The sequence below is a fragment of the Poeciliopsis prolifica genome, unplaced genomic scaffold (assembly GCF_027474105.1).
Source record: "Poeciliopsis prolifica strain line A6 unplaced genomic scaffold, Auburn_PproV2 SCAFFOLD008, whole genome shotgun sequence".
Taxonomy (NCBI): domain Eukaryota; kingdom Metazoa; phylum Chordata; class Actinopteri; order Cyprinodontiformes; family Poeciliidae; genus Poeciliopsis; species Poeciliopsis prolifica.
In genome coordinates, this window is record NW_026562383.1 from 10,997,816 (window position 1) to 11,018,487 (window position 20,672).

A 20,672-nucleotide genomic window follows, 5' to 3' on the forward strand; every position below is an offset into this window, starting at 1 on the left:
CTTGTTGTGGTGGCCCCTTCATGTCCTTTCTATAGATTTGCTGCAAGACAAGTCATCGTTCTTCCATTGCCCTGTCAAACAAGTCTGTCTCAGTGGTTCCTCTGCATCAAAAGCCCAGATGGCTACAGTCAGCTGGAGAGGAAAAATAAATGCCCTCTGTGTAAACTGGAATTGAATCAGATGACATGCAACAAACTAGGTTTAAAATGCCATTGTACCTCAAGAATATAAGCATGTATTTAGCTACTACAAAGAAAGTCAGACGGAAAAGGAAAACTTTGGAGAACCTCTTTTGCTCAGAGCAATACAAACTACAAATGATACGTTTTTCATGAAAACCTATATGATCACATTATTCTGATAAATTGTCTGTCACTGGCTGAGACAGTCTATAAAACTAAATTTTGAACTAGCAATACACCAGTTACAGGACAAATTGCCACCATTGCCCCTTAAGGCTCTTAAGAAGGGCAATATTAATTGCCCTTCTTACTTTGAGTCATAAATGTAAATAATGTGTAAAATACATCCTACTTAATCAAAAACAGATTCATACCTGTAACCTTTACAGGTACGTATTTATTTAGTATTTTCATAGAACCAAAGTATGCAAACTGGCATACTTTGCCAGTTTGCATACTTTGGTTCTACTGTCATCGGAAAGTTCAGTTCACAGAAACATCTGCTCTACAAAGCCACATTGTTGTGTTTGTGTATGGTTGCTGTTTCGTCTCCTTTCTTTTTCCCAAACACTTTTCCAAACATCTTTAGAAAGGGTACAACATGGGAGCATTGTTTGTTCAGGCTGCTGTTCCCTTCCTGCCTCTGTTGTAGGACAAGCAGACAGATGCTGCAGCGGTGGAGGACTATTTTGATAACATGACAGGTCACCTGCTGCTCGCTGTGCCTCAGGAGAGCACAAACACACATGCCTCTGTCTCTGCCCTCTACCTTGTTCTCCTCCACAGGCTTTTCTACAATCTAAAGTTAACATGTGTGATGATGTTGCACGAATGTTGGCCAACAGTTATCTTTTATTTGTTTAACCTCTTTTAATAAAGTCACATTCAAGGAATCACAATGTATCAAGGTATTCCTTAGAGTTAAAAAAAAATCCTTAAGACTTCAGAGTCATCATATGCTTTTTAGTGTAATAGCAGTAGTTCAAATAAAAAGAGTCATTTAAGATTTATTTGGAAGTAATATGAGTCTTAAATGAACATTAACAGAATTGGATGTAGCCTAATTTTATTTCATAAGTATAAAAAGCGTTCCACTTGTCAACCTTGCATAGCTGTGATGCATCTTATAAGAGATAATGAACTCTCTACCATGAACTGCAGCTCAGTGAAACAGCATAAGCTTCAAGAGTTGTTTACAAAACCCACAGTTTTGAATATATAGAGAATTTTACCGAGGAAATTTATTGGTCTCACTGATATATACCCAAAAGTCAACTGTCTTTAAGTGCATATAAAATTAAAGAATAAATTACCTGCACTTCCTTTTCCTCAATTGATATTAGAATTCTAAATATGACCACTGATGCACACAGGAAAACAAATACCTATTAAAACATCTCTGATTAGCAGTAGTCTGATAAGTTAATTAACATGGGAATGACAGGAAGCAATATACCAAAGATTTTTTTTGTATGTGCAATGAGGACAAAGAAAAAACACAACACTTATGTGGTGATATCAAATAGCTAATTTTGTTTCATCCTAATTTCTGCTTTTAGAGTGTTCATAAGCAAAAGAAAGCGCACATGCAAACAAGAACGTTACCAGCTTGAGCAATACTGGATGCACTGGATGGAAAAAGATGTCGTTTGGAATAAATTGGAAGGGGAGGGGAGAAGAAAATTGGAGAGTCAGACATGGAACTCATTAACTTCTCTTTAATAAAGCACAACTCACAAGGGGACCCTTCACTTCCTTTATCTATCGACACACACACACACACACACACAAATGTAGGAAACACATTCCAGTGCCAAATTGATCATCCTTAGATTACTGCACAAGCTGTGATCACAACCCAACTCAAAATCACTTGACTCACATCAGAATTCACTAACCAGAAGCTTAAAACATCACAGTGAGTCAATTCTAGGTCTTCAAATCCAGTCCTCGAAGGTCTGTTTCCTGGAACCTCGAGATATGTCTGCTTAAACACATCTGAATCAAACAGTGAGGTCATCACCATGTCTCTAGAGAACTTGTCTGCATCCTGAAGAGGTAATTCAGCCATTTTCAGGTGTCTTGGACCAGGAACACATCTAAGTATTGCAGTAACCTGACCCTTGAGGTTTTGAATTGAAGACTCTGATATAGACCCTTTCATTGCCCTAAAGGCTTAGCACTGACATCATTATGGTTTATTTTAAGCAGCTCTTTAGCTACTGCACTTATGTTAAAACACTTCACTTAAATACTTAAGGTCAGGTAAATAAAATATGACATGCTTTGTAGGATGATTGAATAGCAACAATGCTCAGCCAAGAAGTTCTGCAAACAAAAGGTCATGCAACATTTTATTCCCCATTACATCAAAAACTAAATAGACAAAATGTATCCCACAACAAATACTAAAACCATAGTGCTTTGCCCAGAATCCTCTTTGTGTTGTTACTTCTGACAAATTATCTCACTCTAAGGTGGACGACTGGGATCACCGTATCTCTGTTAGGAAAGAAATCATTGACTGTCGCATGAAAGCTTCATCTAATGGAACATCCATGCCTTCCCCTGTAGGCCAGAAAGAAAAGCTAATTCAAGAAGCGTGGGCCCTGTCAGCTGTCATTGGCTATGTGCACTCATAGTCGCACTCAGGCATGCACACGTAGGCACACTTATCCAAAAAACACACATCGACCATGCATGTGCTCAACTGAAGCAGGGACCTAATTCCAAAAGTGTGGGCTTCTGACAGAAGTCATCGTCTGTGAGTACAAAGCCAAGCGGCATGTTACACAACCTGGCAGGCTAATGTGTGGACGGTGGGAGAGAAAGAGACAGAGGAGGCGAGAGAGGGGCAATATTGATTGGCTGGCTAACAACAAAATAAGGGAAAAGAAAAAAAATCCTCCTGGCTATTATGGCGGGTGTTAGAGATACATCTCCGATAACATTGACGACACAGTGTTACCCATTAAGGTTGGGTAACAGAAAAGATAATATGAAATCCGGGTGTCTGCTACGTAAATGTTTTCTATTTAATAACATGTTCACGCACCTGCTTCCCAAACTCCCGCAGGTTATTTGCACATCTTGTACTTGCCAGCGTTTTCTATCTGTAAAACCTCTAGGTTTGAGACTGCCTAATCCTCTGATTTGTGGCTTTTAACTCAGGGTTGCTTCAGTGTAAAAGAACATAGTGTAAGTTACTATACTGAGTGGTAATAAAAAAGATCAATTCATCTACTCAAATCTTGAAGTACTCTGCATCAACTTCAAAACATGCAGACGGGAAAGTGCATGCCTATACAATCAGAATGAGGTCGCACAAGTATAGCTTTAAAGAGAGGCATGCAAGACGGAATTGTTTCCTCTCAAAGAAAAATAGAAAGGACATACTAGAATCAGCCAAAAAGATCATAGATATAGTCCAGGACTTCTGGAATAACATTCTTTGATAATATGAGTAAAAAAAGGACAGAAGAAAGGAGGACATGTTTGGAATGAACTTAATTTACCATTTTAGGAAAATAACCCCGTACTATCTATGAATTACACAACTATGAGTAACATGGTTAGGGGGACCTTTGCAGCAGCTTGACCTTATCTGACGGCCATCATAGAATGCACCATAAATTATTGTGCTTACCTGTAAATAAATAATTTTCTTTTTCAATGATAAACAAACTGATTAGTCATCAAGTTGTGAAAAATTATTTAAATCAAACTGATATTTAACATAGTATTCTGATTTCCTTTAATAGATATATTTTTTTTTGTTTGTTTGTTTTGTTTTGGGTTTTTTTGTGGAAATTTTAATGGGTGAATGCAGATCAGCATTCACCCAGAGGAGAGCAGAGATTTTGTAATCCATGGGCAATAAAGTTATTGTGACATCAATGTTTTAGCAGACATGTGAAGAGGACTTCAAAATGGACGTGTCAAGTAATCGCCAAATGGGATGCAATAGCTACCACCAAAATAGTTCATATGGTTGTGCAGGGCAATTTCTTTGTCGCTGTATGTACAACAATTCATTGTCGTCCATTTTATGACACACATTGTTGTGTCATAAAGTATCCCAAGATACCTCATGACACATATCATGCAGATTTCCATCTCATTGTCACTGCGTGCACCATTGCTCATTCACTGAGATAATACAAGTTAGGGTTTTGCTACTGAAACACATTAGCATTTTAGAATACATTAGCATACCCAAAACCATCTGTGGTAACATTGATTGCGTGTAATCGCATGCATTTAGATGTCGCTTTGCCTCTGATCACATGCAATATGCCAATACCCCTCAATATCCCTCCACTCCCCTTTTTTGAATGCAACCATGCACACACACACACACACACACACACACACACACACACACACACACACACACACACACACACACACACACACACACACACACACACACACACACACACACAAGTACACGCCATCGTAGCAAGGCACTCCCACCACCTGCTGTGTAGCAGGTGCCGTGATATGATTCTATCCCCTCTTTTCAAGAATGCTGATCGCCAAGCATGCACACATACATATACATGTCTTCAAAGATAGAGCTGTGAAGTAGAGGTGATGCCATCATCAGCAAATGTCGCACTAATTGATGTCCCTTCTCTGTTAGGGAGCAGAGTAGATTCAACATATGGAGTCCTCTCCTGTTCAGAGGAATATCATAGGCAAAAGAGGACCAAAAGGTTCTAACTTTGACATAAGTCACTGTGGTACATTTCTAAAGGTATTTTAAATTTTTCCTTCCACTGATCAGCTTCATCACATGATCTTGAGGTTGCCAGACAAGAACAGACGCATGTAGATGTTAGGCGTTGCTGGTGTGACAGCTGATTAGAAAGATGAGAGACTCGACTGTGACACCTCTAATGATCTCTCTGTCTGATTGACAGGCTAGGAAAAGCTCCAATTCACACATCTCGCACATAACAGAATGTGGTCCACATACAGCAACAAAGGTCGCCATGTCAAAATCACACACTCCATACAGACACACAAATATGAGCGGTACACTGCTCCATTGCATGTTAGAAAAAGACTATTTGCCACCATAAATTCCCTCCTGTGGCTACCAGAATATGCCACTATTATGTTGGCCCTAGAAGGGCTATTTCCTCCCCAGTTAGCCTGTCATCAAGGGCATTGTACTGTATTGTCTGGGAGTGAGCCTAAATGGGACCCTTTCAGGGGTATTTTCAGGTACTTTCATGAAAGAATGGAGAGGATATTCATATCATATTTCATTTTTTTTTTGTTTTTTTTCCCTATTGCTGACTGAACAAAGCTTTAGAAAACACAGACAGACACACTAGCACACTGGCACTTCCTACACAAACCAAAATCACCATGTTAAGTGCATTCCTGCTACAAGCAATTTTTTCCATCTTCTCCCAACAGACCTGATCAGCTTGTATCTTGTATCTCAACTCAAAGCAACAACTGCTACATGAATTGCATTATGAATGTTCATGGGGAACCCTATATGCGCTTTTTAAGAGTGTTAAAGAGCAATAAAGTTTAGCTTCATAATAGCAAACCGAAGATTTTTGCAGCAGCAAGTTCCCCTATTTGTCCTGTCACTGATCCATTACCTGATTATTGGCAATTATCTGACGATTTACGATGTGCTGATCTTACTTTGTTGAAAGGCAAAGTAATCCATGGCTGTTAGAAACGATCACAATGCTAATCACATTTCAGTGTAACACAAGGGAACCTATATATTTTTGTATTTAACAGTGTTTCGTAAACCTGTACACCCTATTGTTCAAATTAGGATTTTTTTAATTTTAAGTGAAAAAAATAACTTACAAGAAATACTGCAAAAATCTGGTTGCAACGACTAAAAACAAATACAAATACTTTGAGTTACAAAGATACTTCCCTTAAGGATTAAATATTTTCAAAATTAATTAAAGTGAACTGAATAAACACCATATCACAAGAGGAAGTCACCAATGAATAAAGAAAATATGAGACAACAGGAAAATGTGAAGATTAAATGTCTCTCTAACACTGGTGAAAAAATGGGATAGAAACAGGTGGGGAAGCCTGCCAAAAGTCTGACAACGACACCGAAGAAGCTGAAGGAATTTCCCAGAAAGAACTGGCAGTGTTTTACATGTGATGACAGTTTACATGTGATGACAGTCTCATGTATGTCTGATCTAAGGAGTAGGGCTAAGAGACCTAAATCTATTCCTTTCAAGAAAACACCTAGTTCTTAAGATGAAACTCAATTTTATTTTTCAACATCACAGAGTGGTGAAGAATACATCAAAGTTAACAAGAGATTCACTGGAAGAAACTACTGAATGTATTTGAGTGTACTGAATGAGTTTAATACTCGCACTCCTTTACTACGAAGCCACACTGTTGCAATGTGTGCAGAAGGTTGCTTGGTATTGTCTGAAATAAGATATTGCTTGGACGAGAGAATATGTTGCTCCAACCATTCAGGTGCCTTCCAGGCATGGTGTCAAGACCGGTTCCTCCCAGGCCAAGACCAAGACTGCAACCTCCAAGGTCAAGTCCAAAATCAGACCTTTCAAGACCAAGACTATAATTAATAGAATACCAGCAATGAAGAACTACAAGTTCCAGTCACAACACTGGAAAGAAAAAGCAGGATTTGACGCAGACATCCATAATATTATAAAGTTATTGTGTTTCTAGATATATATTTTTCATTGATTTATTTAAGTTTGATTTAACCAGGTAATCACCACTGTGATTATGCTGCATTATTCTGGATCTGGAAAGAATATTTATGGACCCCAAGTGAATTTGACACAGCTCCTATATATATGACCCAAACTTCCAGAGCAAGTTGGTAAAGACTCCAATATGTGGAACTATGTTTATATTTCCATTCATCGTCCTGAATAAAATCCATATATTCTTGACGTAGCAAAAATAGTTAAGAATAAATCCTTTCCTTTTGGATAAAACACGTGAGCGATGACAAATCATCCTAATATGCATCAGACAGAGCAAATCCATCAGATGCATGCTTGCCTCTAAAATAAACAAAAAAAAAACACTTACGACACGTGTCATTCCCTCTCTGCGCTGTGATCCATGATATGATCGAAACGCTCATATGTCTTGGACAAGGCGCAATCAATCATAGGAGCCAGGAGAAAAGAGACAGATGGAGGCCGCTTGTTTGCTTTTTATCTTTTCCACGTTTAAGAAGCACAATTCATCCATCTCACCATTTGTCGCACTTCTTTCCTTTTAGAAACTATTGAATGATGTTTATAAAAGAAACACCGATAGATTCTCAAAGCAATACCCAAACATCAAAATAGATTAAAACGGAACTCCAAAAATGCAAGCGCTCGCCACTCTCCTTCTAAATTTCTGTCCATCAATAACAGCCGAGAGAAGGGATCCTCTCTCAGGAAGTCATTGACAGGTGTCTAAAAGACTTTTAAAACCAGACTGACAGATTTTTTTCCCCTTTTTTTCAGACGATGAATTCACTCATGCAAGCATACGTAAAGACACACTCACAGACGTACACAGTGACCTTGTCATGAGTGATAACCATCACATGATAGGTGCTTTACACATCTAACTCCTTTTTCCACTTTGAGTATTTCCAGTAGTTCAATGTATATTTCAGATATGCCATATAAATAAATGGGATATTTTTTTTTTTATGAGAAGTGAAAAGCATTTCATGGTGGAAAAAAGGTTGTCTTTTACACCTTGAAAACAAACTAAACATGGATTATTTTTAACAATAAAGACGATTTGTCTTTGTAATTCACTCACAAAGAAACAGGTCATTAACTGTAAGGCATGATGTAATCAGAAGACTGAGTCAGGTTTGTGAACAAAAGTAACCACAATTTTGAAAGCAACTGTAGTACAAAAGCTCAGAATGTGAAAATATTTCTCACTATTCACAAGAAAAAAGAAGGAACAACCGAAAGGATCCTAACAATCAGAGTAAAATTAGACATAAAACTTTGTCACCTGTTTTCTAAATTGCTAAAAGTACTTTAAAATTTTACACCTCTTCTCACATTCAGGGATTTTTTTATTTGGGAATTTAAATGATAGACCAACACAAAGAAGTGAAAATGAATACACAAGTTTCAACTTTGTTTTTCTTATTTGAAAATATTTTTGAACATTTGCATTCAGCTCCACTGAATCAGTTCAGGGCTATAATTACCATTTTAGATTATGTCTAATAGTTTTGCAAAATAGCTCACGCTTTGAGTGGATGGACAGGATCTGTGAAAATCAATGTTCTAGTCTTGCAGTATGTTCAAATTTGGATTTAGGTCTAGAGTTTTTTTTTCACTGTTCTAACAAATGATTACTTTATGCATTGATCTTTCATTCCATTCCAGCTCCAGCAGCAACACAAAATTATGTCAGTGGATCCGCGGAAAAAATTCAGTCAATGGGAAGCAGCACTGACCCCTGTTGTGTTGCATAGTCTAAGCATTATAAGAAATATGGTTGTATAGCTAATGAATGACTTTGAAGTAAGTGCCTCATCTGAACTGAGTAAAGTTGTTACTAAATACAATTTGAAATACTATTTTTCTCATCAGATCTTTTCTAAATTGAAATTAAAATTATCTACAAGTTTAAAAAAATATTTCTGTTATGCACAACACTAAAACTGAATAGATAATATATATTTGATAATGTTCCTGAGAGATGTCATAAAAAGGTTCAGAGGAAGGTAAGACTCCAGTCGGGCAGCATTCAGGCAAGAACAGCCAATGCTTGGTAACATAGGATTTTATTTAGGTGAATTAGATCTTTATTTGTTAACAAATGTTTAAAAGCATGTATCATTTTTCTTTCAACACATCAAAATTTGCTACTTTCTGTTTCTCGGTCAGATAAAATCCCAATAAAATAAATCTAGCTTTGTGATTGTAATGTCACTATCGTGTGCTTCCATCTAAAAATGAAGTGAGGGGGAATTTAATTAGTTTGGCCACAAGAATAAAAGTCTGAAAGAAAGCAGGCTGCACTCTGCATATTAACTGTAATTCTGTATATATGTGTTAGGGAGATCTTCAAGAACTTCCAAAAACAGACCAGTTCAATTCTGTTTATAATGTCCTCCCACATGAATCTTAAGTGACAAAAATAAATTTCTGCAAAATGACAATGATCCACACACATTATTCAGAGAGTTAGCATATAATCATGCAGCTCGTCAATTAAATAGCCATAAAATTACACGCTTGCCATGTCTTACCTAGGTTGGGCAGTATTTCTGATTAAACAGATCAGCAAAGCGTGACAGACAACATTTATAAAGGGCATCGTGACATGGAGGCTTACATTGGTGGCCAATAAGATGTGACAAAAACTGTTTTAAAGGTTTGAGGTAGCTTCTAGTCAAATTTCAGATATAGTCTGCACCATAGAGTACCACTGTGCTAAACTTGTTATGCAACGAACATCACACACTCATATAAAATTTTAAACCATTTTAAAACCATGTTAAATAATTTGTAGAATATGCAGTTATAGCACACAAGTTGTCAATTTAAATCTTTACAAATCATGGACTATTTTCAGTGCCTCTAGTAAAGTTGTGCAGTGCAGTTACATTGTGAATTTACAGATTTAGATTAACCTGCTCGTTTTTTGCTCTCTGTATCACAGATATACTTCTTGATATTAACTGAACTCTCTCTAAAACCACCATGGCCCAGTTGTAAAACATCTGGAAAATGGCTGTACGATTACATTCAGCTCAGCTTAGTGGGAGCGTTTATCATTTTGGCATGTCATCAGCACATAGCTACATGGCCGCAGAGGAAAAACGAGCACATCTGTTTAATACTTTACCTTATTTAAAAATACCTGACTGTGTGTCATATATGCAGACAGTGTGCAGAGACAGTTCATTTCTCCTACAGCTTATGGAAAACGGCCCAAGTCCTCGCAAAACGTCATATGTCAATCTACACAGTGGGTCTCAAACAGTGTGTGAAAGTTTGGACCATAAGTGACACTCTTAAATGCTCAGCCTTTGGAGAAAGAGCAGATGATGAGGAAGAGAAGAATTGCAAAGTTTTGAAAATTTTCTAATGTTCTGTGAGCTTAAATGCAGAAGAGGGTTATTTGAGTGAGATTGATGTTGTAGAAATTCTCACAAAAAGGAAAATACACAACACTGATTTAAAGCACTGCACAGGTTTCTTTCAATCAAATCCAAGGACAGGTACTACCAGAGGAATGCACTCTCTGCAGGGCTGTATGTGCTTAAGGGTTACCCACAAGAACCTCCTAATTAGCACGTATAAGATTGAAGTCATGATGGCTTATCCTTATCTCTCTCTCTATCCCTCATCGCCTATACTTTTTCTTCTTAAATAAATCCTAGTCTTCAAGCTGCTCTTGGACAAAAAAAAAACCTAGTGACTGCACTGTATAAACATGCCTAGGTCTGATTCTCATTATTTATTTGGATTGAACTGGAATTTGCTGGATTTATAATAAAAAATAAAAAAAAGAATTATCCTTTGAAGTATTGCAAATTATTGAAAAGTGAAGTTGTTTCAGTTATTCCATTCAAAAGGCGAATGGCATAGTTTTATAATTTAATTTGTTTTTAGACAATTTTGTAATTATAGCTTAAGGCTAAACTTTCACTTTATTTAGCCTCTCATAAAAAAAAAATATTATTTTTTTTACAAATCACTAATTAATAATGTTTTAAATACAAACATGTTAAAGGAAAGTTGAGTAGATGGGAACAAAAATTAAAAATATAGAAATAAGGTACACAGGTAACAAAAGCCTACAAAAATGTTTTAAACATTGTGAAGCAAAGCCAATTAAAGAGTGTAGGCCAGACTCACAAAGGTTCCTGGCATCCACACAGACCTATCCTTCATATGGACAATGTCTAGGATTTTGTCCATAATATCACCTTCCTTTTGTCTGAACTATTCATGTCAAAATAGTCTTCCTACTGCTGACAAGCTCTGTAAAGATCCCATTACACTGATGCAGGAGTTAAAGCAAAAAGAGTTCCAACTAACTGAGAGCATATACTCTAAAGTACATGGGCATGCAGACTTTGGACTTTATGTAGTTTTACATTTTTAGATAAACTGAATTTTGGATTTTCATGAGTTGTAAAGCATAAAAAAAATATTGGCAGAAAAAACAACAACTTTGATTTGATGATCACGTGTATTTAAATGAGTTTCACAATTTGAATTAAATCACCAAGATAAATTACATTTTCACTAACATTCTAATTTATTTACAAGCCATTTGTATATGTAATAAAATAAGCTCTGGCTTTGTGTTTCCTCTCACATTGTAATGTTTTGTTTATTTTTTTTTTTTAAATCATTCCCCTGAATGATTAAAAAAATTCCCTGACTCATCAAATCTTGTTTCCAATTAAACAACTCTGAAAAGAAGCATATATATGGAGTTCAGGCATTACATCTTGAGCTCAAAGTTTAATTTGAGCTCAAGATGTATCAAGGTTTCCATAACTCATTCTGGTCTGTTTTATTTCAAAACCACAAAAAACAATTGTCCTTCATGTCAATCTTTTGGTTTAATGTCCTTGTAAGGGATAAAGTATGAAGCAGAGAGAAACACTGTGCTGCCACTTGTAGCTGCCACTGCCAATCAGCTGCTAATAGTATGAAAACAAAAGCACAATGTTTAGATGTTAAACATGAATAAAGTAATCTGATTAGGCCGTCTTGAAGTTTTGTAGAAAAGTTTCTTAAAAACATAAGTTTTTAAAGATGTACTCCAGCCACCCCCAGTGGATTGAGATACTGTCCACTTATTTCCCATTACCCTCTGTGCTTCAGATCAATAATTAATTATCTCCACAAATGCTCTTCTTATCCAGTTACAGAAGTAGACAGCACAGGGCAGGTGGAAATTTGCCTGGCAGAGGGATTCAGTGTTACACAGGGTGAGAACTGTCCTCCCACCATTGCTACTTATTGGCCCATCAGTGTCTCTCTTGGAAGCTGGCATTCCATTTTGCAGCACCGCGAAGGCACTTCATTTTTCTCCACCGCACTACTCTCTCTCACCAACACAAGCAACCCACACATAGAAACACAAGTATTCATACACAATTTTTCTGCTACGCTCTTGCTAAGAGACCAGTGTTTAATAAGTGATTACATTTATGGAGAGGAGAAGGGCAGCACAGTGGTGAAATATGCCCACATGTCCCGAACCTGGATGAGGGGCTGGTACTTACTCATTAATAATGGGACAGGCTTCAGGCCCAGGCCCTTAGCTTCCCATCTCTGCTCATTTCCTTTCTGCACATCAGAGCTCATTCTATATATGACTGCGAGTATAGAGGTTGTACACATTCACATTTCCGTGCGTGCGTGTGTGGACGCGTGCATGTTTTAGTCCCAGTGAGAAACAGCCTGTGGAGGAGCCGGCTTTTATTTAATCAGAAGTGGAACAGCTTCCACCACCGCCTATAATTTCAGCCCTATTAACGTTCTACCGTTAATTCCTCCGAGCATTCAGACGCAGCATCCTGTGAGCTGCTAAATCACTTTACATTGCAAACTGTACCACACACATCTATCTGTACAGAGGGAATCTAAAACATTGCACATGTATACTGGAAAGACAAGGGAATAGTTCAAACAATATGCTATGTAGTTATCAAATATGCAGAGTGAGTTAACATACATTTAGAAGACTTGTACCTTTCTTTCCTTTAGCCTCTCATCACTCAATGACTAACCAACCTACTTAAATATGTCCTTTAAGCCTCAGATCTAAAAGTTTTATAAAATCACTGTGTGCCCAACTCAAAAATACATATCATATGACAATCATAAAAGAATCTCTTTGTTCCTACAATCCCAGAACCCCAACCATCTCTTTATCCCACTTCCTGTTTCTGCCAATGCTGCGCTTATTACATCTTTTTTTTTTCCAAAGAAAGTCTCATGTTTCACTTTTCTTCCTTGTAGTGTTCTCAGCAATAGTTCGAACCATACATCTGTTTTTAAACATAAAAATGTAAGGGGACAGCAGGTGAAGGAGGGCGGGAGAGAAAGAAATTTGAAAAGGGATTAATTGTGTGCAGAAATTGGGGTGAGGTGAATTTGCAACTAAAATGCCAAACAATTGTCTTAAAGGGGTTTGTACTATAAAAAAAATATTTTCAAAACTAAGAATAGTTTTTCCTTTCACTTCACATAAAGTCAAAAACAATCGAACAGGCAACCGGGAACATTTCTAAAGTATAAACAAATGGGTTCTGTAAATCCAGCCTGCACGGAGCTGGTGATTGAAGGGTTGGAGTGTATAGGGGAAGGAGGGGCATAAGGAACCATAGGATGGGAAAAGAGAGGGTGAAATGGGGTAGTAAGTACAGAATCATCTAAAACTAGACTTTGGGAACAGTGGGAAAAAACACTCAATAATCAATCGTTTCTTTTCTCACCTCTCGATTCAACAAATATAGTAGCCGCTTCCCTTTCCTGCTGATTGAACAACTGTCACCCAATCACCATGAAAGGTGATAATGGAGAAAAAGAAAACCTCAAAACCATAAAAAAGAACAAGAAAAAGCACATTTTTCACACCTCCATTCTTGGGTAGTGGGGTTAGCCGGGTCACTGCGGCCAATCAGTGACTCGCGTTTCTATTTTCCACAATGCACAGCTTGGAGGGTTATCTCTTAGTTTCTGCTCCTGCGCATATCAACTGTGTGTGTCTGCGTGCGTGCGTGCATGCATGCGTGCGTGCATGCAGGCGTGCGCGCGCGCGTGTGTGTGTGTGTGTGTGTGTGTGTGTGCGTGTGTGTGTGTGTGGGTGTGTGTGTGTGTGTGTGTGTGTGTGTGTGTGTGTGTGTGTGTGTGTGTGTGTGTGTGTGTGTGTGGTTGTGTGTCTTGCGTTAAAAAAAAAATTGATGGAACTGGCTTTTGTAGCAAACAGATGACTCACACAGTTTGAGGTTGAACTGTGTCACAAGCGTTGCCGCTTCCACTCCTGCGCTCTAATATGTTATGTATGTTGCTGATGCAGTAGGTCTGCTTATCCCCCGATGATTGGACAGATAAGGCATCAGCACTCATCCCGCAGTCTGCCACCTGCTCTGATAAGCGTAGGGCACAGAGTGTGGCAGGTGGAACCTAACACCGTTGATAGCATCTCTGTGGCAAATCTCTGGACAGAGGAATGTCTGGAAGACGAAGGCTGACGACGTGGTAAACAACACGAGATATCAGCACGTGAGAAAAAGGTCTGAACAGAAAAGAACAAACACGCATTCGATTTGGCACGCCGAAAGCTCCGTTCTTTTCCCTTGATAATGCTCACTTTCACGCTAGGGGGCTACAAAAAAAGTGCACACGCAAAAGCTCCCAGTCTGTATCCACCATCTGGCCCTCCCAAGGCTCAGATGTCTCTAGGGTAAGGTGAGCTCCAAGGGGGACTCACTATGTGTTTATATGTGATATGTGGGGGTGTGTTTGCATATGTGTGCATGTAAGTGAAAGAGGAAGAGGCAAACAAAAGGGGTGAGAAAGCAGTGATCAAATAAACTGTGAGATAGTTTGCAGCATACAGCCATGTATAAAGAAAACTCCAAACAGATCACTGCATGCACGTATGACTGCAACATATTTACAGCACTGCAGGCATACCAAATGCTGGCAAGTGTTTGCACTAGGGTCGTCATAGCTGACTGCCTCGGCTGTCTAAAGTGTGTCTCAACACCAAGTAGTTGCTCTACTGTGGGCAAAATAGAGCCCCTATTATGAGATGAGGGCATGTCTGCTAGCCAATTCAGCCGTAATAGTTGTAGCACCACACTGGCGACATGAACACCCACTGTAGTACAAACTGAGAGAAGAATTGAATTTTACTTCAGGTGGTCCCAAGTTAGCAGTAGTGCCTATGGCTAAAATACCCTCATGTGAGCACATAACAGGTAATTCTTCACGTCTTTTCAGCTGCATACTGTGTCCAGCCAGAGGGCTAGGTTCCAGCTTTATTTTTCATTCATCATTCTTACATCAGTTTGGAAATGACAGAGTGCCATAAAGGAACAGTTTTGCTTTCACATACCTAGGAGACTCTGGTTCTTTTTTTTATTGTGTCCCCTGTGCTGGTGAACATATACAAGATACACATTGAGAAACGGAGCTTCTAACTACACCAGCCTCACAAGGCAACTCTACATTTATGCAACCTTGGCTGACACAATGAAATTACAAAGGTGGGAGAAATAAGTGGGGCGCAACAAAACCTGATCAAACATGCAACACCCATACAAGACAAGAAAACATACTACCACAAATAACAGATTTTTCACAAATGTAGCCCAGCATGATTTTCTATTCCCACCTTTTGTTTTTCAAAGGTGAGAAGAAAGTATAAACATTAAGAGCACTAAATTATTGGTCCAGTTAGGTGTTTATGCATGGGATTTAATTTGGGAGAAATACAGAAAACTAACAGGGAAATGGTCTACAGAAAACAATACCAAAATTTTCTAAACCATAACAAAAATAGCACATAGTAAATTTAACACAAACAGATTATTTGATTTCACACTTCTTTAGTGTAATGATCCCAGAGTGACGTACTATATAAAATACTAACAATAAAATTAATATTCTGTAACAAAACTGATTCCGTGGGTAGGATGCCATCTTCCACTGATGACTTGATTGAAAATCCGTCATTATATGTCCTCACGCATCAGTCTGAAATAACAAGTTAACAAGTTCCCCGTTAACAAGAACTAGTCCTACATTCAGATCATGTGCTAAAACTGAATCACTTCACTCCAAATACAGCATGAATTCATTAATGTCCATGTTTTTGTGAAATACAAATAGAATTTAAGCAGTTTTACGTCATATCCTAATTAAAATATCAATTTTGTCTTTGTGCAGTATTTGTGTACCGGCATAGGTACACTTATTTACTTTTCTTTAATCTTGATCTTGTTAAATTATTTCATCAGGCTATCTGATAAAATTTTGACTCACATGTAATTAGAAAATATGTGTAATGGTGTAAAATACACTACTAATACCACTTTTGAAGAGCAAAGATAGAAGTGACAGAATGCAATAAGCTGCAGTTTATTACTCTACTTGTCTCTGCTATACCTGGAAACCCATACCTACTCACTCCCTGCCTGCAGCCAGCTCCCACGCAGTAACAAAACCAGGGTCAAAAACCCCCTCAAACAAACAGAAAACAAAATGCAGTATAATCTGTCAGTTTTTATGGATAACAAAATTGGCCTTCAGAGAGGAAGATGCTGTTTTATTTCAGGACAATAACAGACAGTCCTCTTCATCTTCAACAATATGAATCACAGCTGTCTTTTTTTAGTAAATGACTGGTTCCACCATTACGTGCTATAGAATGCCAAAAAGAACAATTTCTTCTTGTGCTCATTATTATAGCTGTTGTTCATCATAATTCTTCCCAGGTTGAGCTTGGGAAGAAAGTCACATTTTCCATTTTAACAGTGCAACAGTATTTTCCTTTATTTTTCTTCAGAGTTACTTTAATGACAACAGGAGAGGTTCCCCTTCGTCCATGTTCACTGCATCAGAAATAGTGCTGGTAAGTTTAATGTTCTCTACTTAGAGACACTCTTCTGAATTCAAAAGGTCCACAGCATTCTAAACAGCTTATATATTGTTATGAGACATAATCCTAACCCTGGTGGGAAGTGTTTTCTTGAGATCATTACTTTGCAAAACAAGAGAAAATCACCATTTAGAGCAATTCCACCAAGTGGATATTTCAAAAATTACTGATGTAATTTACTAATGTCAACATTTCAAGACATTCATAGCTCTGAAATAATGGAAAAGCTACATAATATACACCATTATTTCTGCAAAACAAGTTCAAAACAACATATCAGATGGACAAGAATCTCGTTTAGATAATAACACACCTGATAAATCCATACTACAATATTATTTATTCAGGAAGCTGGAGTGTTCCCCGTTGCATCCTGTAAGGATAAAGCATTACAACTCTGTAATACGTGTACACATCATCCATTGGGACTGTTTACAAAGCTTCGCGAACGCATTCAAATCCGGCTCATATTAAGTACAGACACTGTTTTACATCACGGAGTAGCCTGACTTAGGGATGTACTGTCAACATATTCCTCTTTTTTTTTAAACTTCCTTTGCCTTTTTTCTGTTTCAGTCTTCTCATTTGTAAAACATGCATACTGTTTTCCTTTGACCTCTCCTCTTCTGCCTGTGTCATCTTTTCATCTCCCTCTGTCCCTGCCGATCTTCCAGCCTCTATGATTAATCCCCCCTTCCTCAATTCCTCCTCCTCCCCCTCTCTCCACCACCCCGTTCTGGGCTGTTAAATGAGCGGGTTTATCTAAGCCTAATTGGTTTAAGGGCAAACAGAAATAAGCAATGACTCTCCGAGCGGAGGAGAATGACTTCTGTTGCTGCTATCTGAAGACCAATCTATGCAGCACCATGATGGGAAAGAAGAAGCCCAGAGTCGAACGGAAAACCTACTGACAAAAACTGGAACTGACTAGGACATATGAAAGGTTTTCCAGTTTAAAAATGTCTGGAAGCTTCCAACACTTTTTACCCACCCAACATTTCTACACTTTTACTGCAGCAAACTTTTTTGTTAACCAAATTTTAACTCATATGCTTAATTGCCATTAACATATTAAAGCTCTGAAGAATATTGATTTCTGGTCATTTTTATTCCAAAGTTGGCTGTTCTACTAATATTTTCATTAGCTTTTTATTTGAGTAATGTGACTGAAAATAGAGGTTAGATAAATCAATTATTTCAAGCATCAACCCATACGGCCGCAGCAGCAAATATATCCAGACACTTCGCATGGTTCTATGAATTTTTGTTATCCTCATCTGATTTGGATTCATAATGAGATCAATAGGAGCCAGGATGGGCCGAGATAATGGGGTCAGAGACTCCACTTTCTCTCTCGCGTATTTGAAAAAAAGAGAGGGGGGAAAAACAGCAACAGCTTGGAGTTCGGATCAGTGAAGATTTTAACCTTCCCGTGGGGCCATCTACTTTCAATTAGCAACCCAAACAAGGAAATAATTTTAATCTTTGATAGGGAGGTAACCCAGGGGCTATCTCCGTATACCCATCTGCTCCATCCTCATCATACATCCTCTTTAGTAAGCTGCAAAATTTCACTTTTTTACTCTCGCATTCAGCCTCTCGTCTCTGAACTGTTTGCAGTCATTTAACATTGGGTAAACATCTCAACCTCAAAAAGTATCCCTTCTAGAAGAGGTAGCAATTTGGTCCTCTGCCTTGGTATCTGTAGCTATGTGTTAAAATGCGATGAGCAAAAACAAGAAGACTAAAGCCAAAATTACAGAGCGTATCCCAGAGCTGGGGAGGATCCAGGAGCAAACTAGTGAATGATTAAAGAGAAAACCTGTGTGTGAGGAAACTGATTCTGATCTAACTCATTTATTAGGAAGGTGGATATAAACTAAAGCTCGTGTGTTCCTGTCTATGTTTGACACAGGAGGAAACAACATGATGGAAGGGAGCTGGTTTCATCCACCCAACAGATATTCTGGCTGAAGCCACACAGCCCAGAGTCCTGTCCCATGAGGTAAAGCAGAGGAAGTGAAAAACGTTTGACTGAGGAGATGCTGGCTACTGTAGGCTACAACTGAAGAAGAAGCTGTAAAGATGAGTGTCTCAGAGTAGAAAAACAAAAAACAAAAATGCAAACAGGGAAAAGAACATTTTTACACAAGATTTCCCAACAGATCTATATTCAGAGTCCATAGGAGTTTGACTCAGCATCTGTAGATGCAAGAAAATTATACATGGGGGATTTACTTAATAATATATAAAAAATTTTCTTCATGAGAAAACGTGTAAGAAATCATTGAGTTCCTTTTGTGCCACTCTGAGGGGAGGGAGTATAATTGCTCTTTGGATAATATGCGAAAGTATAAAGAGAGAGACATCACAACTCTTTGCCATTTACTATGCTTACCGTGGCAGTTATAATATAACTTTATATTATAAAGTTAAAATGACACAAACTTATGTAGTCATATAAACTAGTATCAACGGCGTTCAGCGCTGCGGGAAAATAATGTTCCCACATAAAGAGAGAAGAACCAAAGCAATCCGCTGCGACCCACGTGTATGACATCCCTGAACGCCGGGGGAGATGCAGGCGCTGCCCAGCAGAAGAACCTGGACGCGCCGCTCCCCCCGCACCCCCTCTCCAAAGACCATCACAACGCGCCTTGTTTAAAAGCCGCGTTGTCTATATTAATATAAATCCAAAATTGATTATTTACCTTCCATCGCAGAGGACGTGATGACCAGGACGGATAAAAGCGCAAGCAAATCCACTGACATGGCAGAAGGGTTAGTCTCCACAAACCTGTGTCCCCTCCAAAAAAATAATCAAGACGCACGGAGCGCGTCAAGAAAAGAAATCCTTCGCTTTGTCAGAGCGGTACTCCAGCAGACAGCCTCTGTTGTGAGTCACATTTCAAGCCGTAGTAAACAATGTGTGACAATCAGCACAAGGGGAGAAGCGGAGTATAGGGGCCGAGGGGGGGAGTGGGGGTTCCAAGGAGAACGGGAGGCGGGGAGGGAGGGGAGGATAGGTTGTTGGGGGGGTCCGAGGAGTGGCTATAGGGGGGGAGACCCGATGTTGCATGCTCACGGACTCATTAGAGCGCCAGAACCAATCAACGACTTGTAGCTGAAACTCACTAACCAATGGCCAAGCCGCCGCTCCGCCTACTTTGCATTGTCAAAACACAAAACTTTTCCTTGACCTATTTGAATCGCCCCCCCGATGCACTACGGGGACATGACGCCCCCACTTGGTGGACAGGTATTACTGCATTTCGTGTTAAATCTGCAAAAAGGTGGTTTTTCAGTCAGCCGCTTGAAAGTAACTCAGAATAAAATGTGCAAGACTTTATCACCTAGGTATCTCCTATAGATGCCTGCTTAATATCCTCTTATTTCAAATTTGTATATTATCTTACCCTTGGCAAATTCCTAACCTGGGCAATCAATCTCACTTATAGAATGACTTATTCATTTAACTTCCTCATAGTTCACACAAGTACAGATCTATTTGCATCTCTAATAGCTTTGAAAAATTCAGCTTCACCCCCTAATGCTATTTAACAGGCATTGCACATCAGTCCCATCCTCTCACCATAGACCTCTTACCCCCTTTTTTGTGTGTGCGTGTGTTGCAACAGATGGTCTGCACAATGGGTCTTTCCCTGCAGGGACACAGAGGACCAGACTCTGCCTCGACAGAGGAAAAGGCAGTTCCCGCCCTGTAGCCCAGAATCATACACCTGTCTTGAGCTAGAAATGTCCCCCCAAGTCCCCAGAGCTGAAGAACTGGAATGGAGTTGTTAATCTTCAGCCTGAAAAGGCCTGATTTTA

General features: G+C 38.7%; 1 protein-coding gene across 2 annotated transcripts in view; it reads right to left on the minus strand.

The window, feature by feature from the left end:
* The window catches only part of LOC129361819 (ephrin type-B receptor 1-B), a 166,819-nt gene extending 147,014 nt beyond the window's left edge, over positions 1 to 19,805 (minus strand). For both annotated transcript variants that reach the window (XM_055032944.1, XM_055032943.1), the window contains exon 1: positions 19,553 to 19,805. In XM_055032944.1, the coding sequence (XP_054888919.1) occupies positions 19,553 to 19,613 (61 nt within the window). In that variant the 5' untranslated portion in view covers positions 19,614 to 19,805. The remainder of the gene's footprint in view (positions 1 to 19,552) is intronic.
* Positions 19,806 to 20,672: the final 867 nt, after the last annotated feature.